The sequence below is a fragment of the Netta rufina genome (genome assembly GCF_964035555.1).
Source record: "Netta rufina genome assembly, chromosome: 11".
Taxonomy (NCBI): Eukaryota; Metazoa; Chordata; class Aves; order Anseriformes; family Anatidae; genus Netta; species Netta rufina.
This window is the reverse complement of record NC_140134.1, coordinates 11,206,891-11,218,962: the sequence shown is the minus strand read 5'-3', so window position 1 is coordinate 11,218,962 and position 12,072 is coordinate 11,206,891. Positions and strand designations below refer to the sequence as shown.

The 12,072-nt window shown below is 41.0% G+C and overlaps 1 protein-coding gene across 1 annotated transcript in view; it reads right to left on the bottom strand.

The window, feature by feature from the left end:
- MYO9A (myosin IXA) overlaps positions 1–12,072 on the bottom strand; it is a gene marked incomplete at its 5' end in the record, with an annotated part of 151,817 nt that overhangs the window by 113,587 nt on the left and 26,158 nt on the right. Inside the window, 3 exons of the mRNA XM_084293197.1 lie at positions 2,627–2,726; positions 5,165–5,227; positions 8,934–9,028. Coding sequence (XP_084149323.1) covers positions 2,627–2,726; positions 5,165–5,227; positions 8,934–9,028 — 258 coding nt within the window. The remainder of the gene's footprint in view (positions 1–2,626; positions 2,727–5,164; positions 5,228–8,933; positions 9,029–12,072) is intronic.

The following is a 12,072-nucleotide window of genomic DNA, read 5'->3' as shown; positions in this document are numbered from 1 at the left end:
TATTCTGTGCAGTCATTCCTGATCTTCTTTTTCAGCATGAAGTAAGATTTATAGTTCTTTCAAGGCCTGTGATGCTCTGATTTCTGCTCCCAGTGTTTTCAAGGTAGTGGGGATTTCTCAGGCTATCAGCTTAATGAACTTTTAAGAGAATTCAACTGCCATGGTTGGAAAAATCTTTGTTTTGCTGAGAGCAAAGAGGTATTCAAGCAGAGTTGATTTTTGTTTCCATTCTCAACCTCTCTCTAGACCTGTATACGTGCTGCAAAATTGAGTTCTTGGTTGAAAGCACTTTCTTTTTCTGAGTTTCTAACTTTTTCCTATCAGACAGTGATGAACTTGAAAGGCATCGCAGGAGCGCAGGACTTACACAGGCTCAGGACTTGGTGTTCCTGAGAGGGACACAGACACAGCACCGCAGCTCCTGTTGCAATTAAATATGGATCTAATATTGCAAATTACTAATTTCAGAATTGATAAATATGGATGTAGAACACAGAAAATATTTAGCAAATTGCAGGGTAGGACTCTTATCATTGGTATGAGACTGAGACGCCGTCCAAACTCGGGATATTTTAAGTAAATTTGATTTTAAAAAAACAAAAGTGAAAATATTTTTTGTCCAACCTGCTTCCTACATTTACAGATCAACAAAACGCTCCATTATTTCACTGAAGGACCTGAATAGATTATTTCTCATATGAAATGGAAAATACATTTTTATTTTGCATAACAATGTGAGTTGAAGAACCTAGGAAAATAAAATAATGTTTGACTTGAGGATTGAGTCAGTCTTTGACTTAAGGGGCCTGATTCAGTATTTTATAGCTTTTAAATTTTAGTATTTAATTTTAGTTACACACTTATGCTCACTTCTGGGCTTGTTCTTTTCCCTCTCTAAAACGCAGGGATTTCCCTAGGACACATTCAAGAACTTACTGAGAATGCTCAAGGGTCATTTTACTACTTTTCCCTTATAGGTCTGCAGAGTTTCTCTCCCCATTCATCCATTACTACTTTTTCCTTCCTCCTCCTCATTTTCCTTTTTTCCTCTTTTCCTACAGGACACGGGAAGGCAGTTACTGCATTGTTGGGAATCCTAAATATAAAACAATGCACTGAACTCATCTTTTGGAGCCATTTTCTCATAGTTGTCAGTGTTACCTGATCTCCCTAACATGAATGCTAAATGCAGTAAAATGATTACAGAATACCCCAAAGCCCCAAATGTTACTACTCTCCATAAACTGTGTTCAAGTAAATCCAGAGTCTGCTTCCTTCATCTGCTGGATGTACCTCAGCATCCTCCTGCAGCCTTCGTGCCCCAGCAGAGTAATTTTGGTTTAAATAAACACTTAACAACCTAAAATATCACACTACTATCAGATCTACACACTATGCACCATGAAATTCATTACTATGCTTTAAATATTAATGACCTTAAACATTAAAATGCTACTAAATAAAGGGAAGGACTATAATTAAAAGCAATATTTTAGGCTAACACAGAACTACCGGATTGCCCAACAAAATCTGTGAATCTGACAAAACATTCCATCCAAATTATCTTGGCATTTTTTAGCTGAAAAACTGCAGCGCAGATGGTCGCAAAGAACACACCACGTTCTCCAACCTCTGCACTGCTTCCGAGCACAGGAGGCACAAACAGAGAGAGAGCAAAAGCGTTAAACTCTTAGTATGTTCTTCATTTGAGCAAATTTCCTGATCCTGCTAAGAGTTGGTGGTAGCCATTAATATCACAATATATTTTGGCTTTGATAGTCCACTTTAAAAATCCTTAAAAAGCCCTGGATAATTGAGATATATTACAGAGCTAAATTATATTTCTAGAAAGACTAAAGGTTATTTGCATTGCACACTGCATGTAAGTTGCTCTCCAACTTGTGGGCTAAATCAGTCTTTATTGCTAATCATGTCTCAAGTCCAAGAAAACAGCAATTAGAGTTAAAATCAACGTGTAACCTAAGTGCTGTTCCATGTCATCCTACGCCATTAATTATGTTTTTGAACAAAAAACAGTAAATTCCCTCTTTGCAAGCATCAATGCATATTAAACAACTGACGTAAATTACATTTTCTAAAGTTTGAAGTTAATTGGCCATTGGTAATACCTCACACATTTTTAATTCTGACATTTTCAATAGTTTTTACGTTTTTATATTAAGCTTCTTGTGTCATTAAATTCAAAGGCTCATGCAAACAGCCAGCCAAAATTAGGACTATCTTATTCAAGATACTACTTCTTAATGGTCTACTGGCATCACACATTTTTCTCTTTTCTTCTGCTCAGCAGACAGATGTTAATGACTAAACATTAATTCAGAGAACAGGTAGGTTATCACTGTTTCTCCCTTATATGCATTGTGTTTATAGTCATCTATTTAACATATCCCAGTTAGGGGACAGAAAATGGAAAACACCGATTTTTCCATACTATCAGGTGTTCAGATTGCCAACACCAATTAATTTCCAGTGTCGGACCACTGCCTATAGAGCACTGAGACAACCCATTTTCATTACTGCACACATTTTCTTCATTAGCATTAAGCTTCAGTGGTGGAAAAGACAAGACCATGTACTGCCAGCACTACTGGTAGAGTATTCCCACCTGGTTGAGGTAATGATATTCCTCAGGCTGCTTAAGATGAAATGCTGATCTCTCTTCCTCACTTGCTCCTGCCAGGAGGTAATAAAATACATGGTAGTTCCTGGTAACAAAGAAAAAAAGATGTTAAACATGAAAACAACCAGCAGCATTGAGTAGATAAACACACATAAACCTCATAACTTCATTTTCCAGCTTCTGAACTTGGACTTGTGTGCAAAGTTTTAATCCATAGATTGGGAGAAGTCCCATGTTTTTTAGCTAGTAGGGCAATTTTGAATGAAGTTAGAATTTTAGGGAATAGAACAGCAAAATAAGAAACTAAAAAATTCATAAATTTGGAAAGGATAACAACCGCTGAGTCCCATGTCACCAAAGCCCTCCAGATAAGAGACAAGCCCAATCTCCATCTCGTATTGGACTAATCTTGCTTTGATGCAGAAACAGATGAAAGCTTCAAAGACGATTTACAAAGATTTTTTTAGATCTAACATATAAATATACAATAAAGCCTTCTGCAATGACTGGAACGCTCGACACTGATGGTGGTTTAGGAATGGCCTGAGACCACTGTACATCGATGCAAAAGATTAAACCAATTAATGAAGAATTAGATCTGCCTTTCCGTCCAAGGATGCCCACTCTCCAAGAATATACTTAAAGAATTCCTAGCCGACATCGTCGTGTTTTCCTCCAGAAACATGTGCAATATTTATTGGAATCAAAACACTTTTGCAATGCAGAAATTATTACTTTTTAATACTTCATTGCCACAACAAAGTAATACTTTTGCAGTTGCAGTTCTGTATGACAGAATGGAAAAATCTTCAATTTTTATGGTTACTCAAATACTTGGAATACTTGAATTTTACTAAAAAAAACACAAGTGACACTCATCTGTTTTGCTTCAAAACAACTACGACATGGATTAATGCTAACAGCATAGCAGAATGTAAAACCACAACTTTGGTTTATGCCAGACATTTTCCAAGAGAAATCAAGTTAATAATTACAGCACCCAACAGCGCATTTATCAAGTCTGAGGCTGTGTGTGCCATCTAACTTTGGGACCAATCCATCAGCCTTAGAGAAAACTTCCCGCACATCTATCCCAAAAGGGAAGCACAGACAGAAGTGCCAGTAGTTGAAAGACAACAAATGATGGAGAGTTAGAAGCAGCAAACTTATTACAATCAGAATAAACAGTTACTGAAGAGGACGTAGCAATTAATATGTTGCAATTAGGAAAGAATAATTTGCTTAAATTTGTTGTCTATATAATCTTAGCTTTTTCTAGAGGCCTTTCTGATGTTTTCAATCTGTTAAGAGCTATAAAATAGAATTAAAATGTCATCTTGTCCCCAAATTAGATATTAAGTAGTTTACAAGTTGTGCAAGAAAATAAATGGTATGTGATAATCCATATGACATTAATCATACAGACAATGGAAAATATAAGTCAAGGACTGTTAATAAAATAACAAAGTCTCTTTTCCCTGGGTAGTACATTCCTCCCTAAACAGGCAAGGAGACAGCAAAAACAGGCTTCTATGGCCAGACAGCATCTTAGGAAACAAAGCCTGAAACTAGACAGACTTCGGTGCCTGAGTCCAAAATTATGAATAAACACATGCATATAAATATAATAAAAAAACAGCAGAAGTAAACATAACAAAAATTGCAATGAATAGGATATTTTTTTCAGTTTCAGATACACCTTCCCCATCACCCAGAGCACTACCAATGGTTCTAGGTACAGCATCCTCCATCTACGTGGGGCTTCAAGGAGCACAAGTTCTAGGCCCTGAAGATGACCAAACTGGGGGGGCTGATGAATATTTAATGCAGGACCTGTCACGAGGATTGGTTTTACCCTTTAACCCCATGCAACCAAGAAACGTGCTGAAGGGCTGGAGCTTTCCAGCCCAGCAGCTGGGTGCCCGCAGGCTTGCTGGCTGGCACAATGCACCCCCCACTCTTTGCTGCCCCATCCCATGGGATGTTCCCTTTGGAAACGGGAGTGGCAAGTTTCCAACAGCCCTGGCTGCAGAGAGCAAAACACCTTTCCCCCTTGGCTGCTGTTCTGCTAGGCTACAACAGCAGACCCAGTGCCTGTAGCCATTTGAAAGATACAAATCCTGCTCAGTTATCTCAGCAAGTTTTTGGCAGCGTCCTTCCCTCCATGCACAGGTATTTGCTGCTTCACTGAGTCGTTACGGTATGTGTGACCACTGACGTGTGTTTTTTTTTTTTTTTTTTTTTTTGAATAAAAGACATGTTCAGGGGGCCAGCCCATGCGATGATACAATTTAGTGTCACCCACTCCGGACCCACACTAAGAGCTGTTGGAGTTTGGGCTTGTCTCCTCAAGCCAAGATGGTACAAAATGTAAACACGGACTTTATCCGTGAAGCACACGGCTAGAAGTGCGAAATCCCGATTCCCTGTGCCAGTTCAAACAGGGATTTAAGCCGTCTGCGCCATGCTATCAACACATTCAAGAGTCAAAGCCAAGCATGGAAGCAAAACACAGGCACCTACCGTTCGTTGTGCTCCTGGTACACGAGTCTGGACTTCTCCAGCAGATACTTTTCAACATAAGCACTGGAAGGAGAAATAAAAGCGTTATTCATTGACCCAATATTCAACTTAAATGAACACAGCTTTACTGGGACTTTTCAGTTTTAGTACACAAAAAAGTTTCAGCCTTGTTTCACTTAGTTATATAAATTTCTTCCTAGGCAGAACAAGCCCAATATTATGTTTGGCTTTTGAGGTTTTTTGGTTTGATACAAAGCCAAAACTAACTTGGATATGAAAAACATGATCTCAGACGAGTTAGCCTATGGGTAGGGAGTGCAGGGGGAAATTCTGACAGAAACTAAGAATCTCTGATACCTATTTAATCCAAAGCCAGCAAAATAAAATCGCTTGCAGACTGAAATTCATGCACAAATCCTACTTCAACAAGAAATACATCTGGATGCAGAAGTTTGCAAGATAAGATTTAGCTGCAGATTCATTACCCAAATTACCACCCCCTCTCCCACAACAGCCACTTCTCAACAAAAACCTGGGTTATTAACTTGTGGCTACGGTCAGAAAAAAAACAACTGCAGAAGCTCCTTACTGGAGCTTACGTTTATCCTAACAGCCTCATAATGAACTTATTTCATCTACATATTAATACAAAGCTTTGCTAGCTGAAGCAAGCTTCGGCGTGTTCTCTGTTTGTTTGTTTGTTTTGTGTGCAATACCAACCAGTAACGATAGGGATTTAGAAACTGGAGCTATAATTGCCAATGGAGATGATGTAACACGAAACACAAAAGCAGAGGCTGGGCTTTTCCAGCTACCGGCTCGCAGCGCGGTGGCACCGACACGGGCAGCAAGGTGCAAGCCCAGAACCCAAGGAAGCCTGGACACGGTAGGACAACACGGTGCTCGCATCTCCACCTCTAATAGGGAGGATGTTACTGGGGGCTCAGTCCCTCTCCTCTGCCTTCATGGAAAAATCAGCCACGTGGTCGTGCCCAAAGGCGTTCGATGACTCCTAGGGCAGGCAGCACTGAGGAGAGGCCACTGGAACAGGCACACCCTCGGGAGGCTCTTGCTGTGCAGGAAGAGTAAGGATGTGCAGACAGGCTGCAGCACAGCACCATTTTCCTGTGCATGCTGTGCACCACAGGTTTTTTTCTTGTTTATTCCCTGTGAGGAAGCTGACAAAAGCTATGGATATTCCTTGCCAAGAGGTTTCCTTTGCATCCCCCCTTCTAACCTTAAGCACGGGCTTGTGTTTCACCAAGTTTTCAAGGCAGGACATGAGGTTCCCTGTAGACTCAGGGAGTAGATGGGGTAACCCAGGAAGGTATCAGAGCGTCTGCTGTAGGATGAGTTGGATCAAGTCCACTGTTCCTGACGTTTAATCCCTTCCCCTGTGATTTCTGCTCTTATTATAGACCCAAAATAAAGTCTTATACAATAATTTAGGTTGGAAGGGTCCTCTGGAGGTCACCTGGTCCAACCCAGTATTTAAAGCAGGGCCAATTTTTTTTTTTTTTTTTTTTTTTTGGTGGGATGGGGGGGTAGATGCACGCAAATGCTGTTCTGGTAAGATGTTTGCTCAGTGGGAAGACCATAAAGAATACACATCCAAGGAAAAAACTATGCCCCCTTATTTCAATAGGATAGTGAAAAGGAAAAGAACCTATGTATAAAACAGCAAACCCCCTCAAAATCTTTTCTATTTACTGCTGTCAATGATACAGAAACCACCTTATCATTACTCACAGTTTTACCAGTAAAGAGTTTTTGAGAGTATGATTTCATGCAAAATATTCATTTAACCACGCTACAGAACCTGTACCTGGTATACCAGGTAATATCAACCGAAACTCGAGAATGAATTTCACATACAAATACCACCATGCAAAATACCCAAGCACTGTGTTTGAAAGTGCTGCCTCTTGCTATTTGTGATACAGCCCCATGCTGCTGCACAAATTTAATTAAAATGTCTCCCATCTGGCTGTTCTGCAATTTTAAGGAGTATGTAAGATGTTGAGGCTTTTGATCATCTTAGGAGGACTGAACACGTTGCAACGACCTTCCTCCCAGTTCACTTATCACTGAACAGGACATAATAAATTCATAAAGCCTTATGGGAATGCACTTCAACGTAGCCATTGCTCATGCTCCACTGATTTCAAACGAATCTTCAAAGGCTTCATTTCGTGGGGTGGGGTTGGCTGCTACTAAATCTCTCGGCTATTACATCTCTTAAGTTGAAATTCCCTTCAAGTTTGGGTCATTATCTGCATATAGTTTGTAATCAAATATCCAACTGCTATTTTCAGCCTATGAACGGAGCAAAATTCTGGTTCGGTACTGCAAATTGCACTTACATTAACAAAACAAATTGCATGCACAAAATGGGGACAGAGCTGATTTGTGTAAGCACAGATTTTAAGCACACAGTCTGACAAATTTTAAAAGAGTGCTTGTGATCTTCCTCCAAAGATTATGGAAAAAAATAAATTACTGTCATAGGCCAGGAACAACTCACAGGTTGGTGTTTTTGTTTTGTTTTTTAAAGAAAAGGGAGAAAAATTGTCTTATTTTTTAGAACTGGAGCATACAAATGCAATGCTATTTGCAGGTAACTGCAAACCATCAATAGAGGCCACTACCAGAGAGCTGGCACAGCACACCAAGACAATACATTGTTATGGCATTTGCCAGATTCTACCCTATGCTTCCGTTTAAGTAGGTATTAAAAAAAATTGAGGCTTATCCTATTAAGATAACTGTTCACCAGAGTTAATAACAGAAAAAGAGAAAAGGAAAAGAACATCAGATTAGAAGTTGGATGAAAAAAACAGCTGCCTGACTGCAAAGTACGCAGAGTACCCAAGCTCATTTGAAAAATTAATGGCATCTATTTGTGTGATACTGTTCTGCTGGAAAGTAAGAAAGAAAAAAATTTAAAAGCCATTCTCTACAATAACAACAAAGTCTCAGCAAGAGATCTCTTAGTTAGCTGCAAAAATTACCCAGCCCCTGGAATGCCACATCTACTCTTCACTTCTCCAACTGAGTTAATTAACCCAGCCAAAAAGCAGAGTTAAGGCAGCACTGCTCTCTTAGAGCTAGTTTGAGTTGCTTCATAATGCGCTGACACCCTTAGGAGACGCCAAAGAGAAATCTGGGTCCAGGTCTGCCACCCAGAAGCCTTCATCCAGCTGCAGCTTTGGGAAGCAGCAACAACACTGGAAATAAATCCCGTGATGGTAGAGTAGAAAAACACGATGGAGACAAGCATCTCTTTGCAACAGCCCACGGAAAAAGATGCCCTAACTGGTCATGGGTTTGGTTCAAGAGGCACTTCAGGGTAGAGACAGAAGCATATGGAGAATTAGACCGCGATGCTAAGTAGTCTGGCTCCATCTTCTCCGTAACACCCAGCAGGCAGCTGGGAGGATTAAATCCCCCTTGGCTTTCTCTTCTGGCGACTGCACCCAGCCTCTTCCCGCCCATCATATGCTCCAGCCCCCCAGCCCATCCTCATGGCCCACCCTAGCTAAAACAATCCCCTTCCTGCCTTGCTGGCAGAAAACTTTTCTTCTTCTTTGGAAGAAAAATTCCATTTTGGCTTAATTACAAAGTTAACACCATGATTAATGAGATCTGGACTGGCTTAAAGCCAGCTCAGGTGTATTCATACTTTAATGTGCAGCATAGGTACGCCAACATTTTCATAACATTTAAATATGCTAAAAAAATATACGCGTTGAATCCGATTTCCGCTTACCCTCGCACGGTGCCCGTCTCCTGATAATTCACTTGAATAAATTTGCCGAAGCGACTTGAGTTGTTGTTATGAGCAGTTTTTGCATTTCCAAAAGCCTGTTAAAAGAAAGAGATACCATCAGGACATTTGAAAAGCCACCACCTTTCCTTATTTATACACTCATCGCTAACAACTGACTTTCCAGATTTTGCTGTCATCGTATCATTAATAAAAAACACACGGCAAAAGTTAGTTGAATGGGCTACAACAAAATAATATGATGAGCTTCTGGGGACCACATTCATTTTCAGTTTGGGATTCATGAAGGACAGATAAACACTCTTTAAAAGTAAAGCACAGCTATACATGAGATTTAATATTTGAAGTTATTATATTCTATATTAAGATTATACTTTATTCATTTAAATAGATATAAAAGTACGCTGCTCCAACAAGACTAACTTTAATGAGCTAAAGGAAGCTGCTTTTTAATTATATATGGAATTAGGGGAGAACACTTTGAAGGCTTCTCAGATGTTCGACAACGTTGTATGTAACACCGACAGTGCCTGTAGTATCCTCAGTATTTCAGACACTGTCGCTTCGATTTGTCGCCGCTGTTTTTCCAAAATTGAAATGCTTTTAAGACTTTATGACACAAAGCTTTCATTAAAACCCTGCCTTACTGAGGCATCTAATACAGACTCATTTACCATTGGTTAAAAGAAAGCCCTAACCACAAGAGCTGTTGGAAACCCATAAGAGCTGCATCTCAAACTAGCTTAATTGAGAACTGGTATTTGCAATTGTGCCTAAATCACTTTAATAATCTGGCCCATGGTGACAGAAACTGTCATGCTGCCAGGTACAATTAATGCTTCATTTATTACATCGGTTTTGGTAATCATTCACCTCTACTCCCAAGCCAAACCTATTTAAGGCAGTTATACGCAGAGTAATTCCGGGAGTTGTGTATGTACATTGACTCACAGACACATTTTGTGCTGATGTTCAACATCAGCGTTCAGCTCCGAGCTCCCAGCAGATTTATTTCCTACTCAGCTATTTATTAGAAAAGATTAAAAAGGCTTTACATCTATAATCCCAACCTTCTCAAATGACCTTTGCAGGTTTTATTTTGCATCTAAAAGATAAAAAAAGAAAGGCTAAACGAAAGGAAAGGCACTCCCTGAAGGTACTCGCCCCCTCCCGTGCATCGTGGGCTCCCCATCAGCGAGACGCAGCGGAGCAGCTCCGGGCCGCAGAGATTTGGGTGCCCGGAACGGTGTAACCATTTTCCTCAAGTGGCACCAATAATCATGCACAGTGTTACATACCAGCCCCAGAACTGCAGGTTTGCTAGCATAATGGTGACGGACCTCCCCCCCCCCCCCCCCCCCCCCCCCGTCTGAATACACACATTTGTTTCAGCTCATGCTGTTGCATATGAATTTGCCTCGGTTGACTAAAACAAGTTCTGCAATAGCAGAAACCTGCCAAACGAGCAGCTGATGGCTGTGCTTGCACAGAGAGGCTGGTTTCATAACACTAATGAGTGTTCCCATGCACAGGTCTCCAACCTTTTCAGGCTTTACATACTTTGTTTTCTGATTTTTTCCCCCACATCACTGCTGCACATAGGGGCTTTTCCCCCCAGCATCCTCTCCTGCAAGGGCCCTGAAACCCTCCTCATGCCCCCAAAACCTCCTCCTGGCCACTGAAACTCAGGCATCTGCTTCTCCAGAATGTGCATGTTCAGATTAAAAGTCTCAAGCTATTTCAGTGTTGTCAAAGGATTTACCTGTCCCTTGCAGGTGTTTCAGCTGAACGGCTCAGCGAGCACACACAGCAGTGTTTAAGCAGAATACAGTGATATTCAACACAACAATATTAAAAGGGTTTTCTGGTTCAGCTCCCTTTGCTATAGCACAAGGAAATGGCCCAAGGGGAGAAGCAAGTCTGTTTATTGGGATTTCTTTGAGCAGAGAATAAAACAGAGAAAGCTTCCCACCAGCTGCAATGCTTCCTCCTTGAGCGGGCACAGAACCTGAGGCGATCACAGCCCCACCTCCATGCAGCAGGGCTTCTACCTCAAGGTGATGTAGTATCAGCAAATTCCCAAATCCCCTCGCTTCCCAACAGGGTGGATTTCTTTTATTTCTGTTAAAACAGATTCAGGATAAACTGTGTCGAATGTGTGAGTGGGAAACGGCAGGATTCCTTTTTTTTTTTTTTTTTTTTTATGAGGAATAGGTTTCATGGCTTTTTCTGGATTAATATGCCAAATCACGTTATATTTTATAACCCAAAAGCCCACAGAAATTGTAAGCCATAGTATCTCTCTTTCAGGGATTTTCTGTATTCCTGCGTAAATGAGAAAGCTCTCTGCATCCTGCCTTGTTAAAGCTGAAGCTTACTCTATGGCATAGGCATGCTGGTAAGGGGCCAGTAAGTAGCTCAAGACATGTCTTATGTTTAACTTGAGACAACTTAATACGTTTTTGTCAGTTTTACTCACCGCATTTCTTTAACGGAACTAGCAGATTAAAAAAAAAGCATGATTAATTCAATTTATGCACGTCTAGTCTACATATGCTTGAACAACACCCTACGTTCTTCTGCAGCCAGCGATGATGGGGCACAACATTGTTCAGCCTCGGAAAACAGAGAATGAGTTACAACTGCTTCACTAAAATTAGGTTCTGTTCACATTATTTCACTTCTCTAACCCGTCGATTCCAAGCTGTTCGACACTCAGCGGAAAAACTCAGTAACAGCATTCCTCAAATTCTTGGGGAGACCAAAGCTTGTCCTGGCCGGAGCTCAACACTCTGAAGGAAACGAATTCAATACGCTCCTCTGTGCGAGCAACGCGTCCGTCTGGAGCGGCCGCGGGTGCTCCAACGGCTCAGCAAACGCAGAGGAGCGGACAGCCCCATTCCTGGTACCTCCTACAGCACTTCTGCACAAAGAGATGCTTATCGTGAACCAGGCTGGGAGCTGAACGTTTGCACCACAGGCTAATTCACCAGGCAATATTGTTGGCGATGAAGACTCAAAAATGAGCTGTGTTCCTGAAATTGTGCAACTGCGTCTGATTGAATCTCAAAACCTCCTTGTTCAGCTATAATCTGCTCCGTCGCCTTCAGGAACGCTCAGC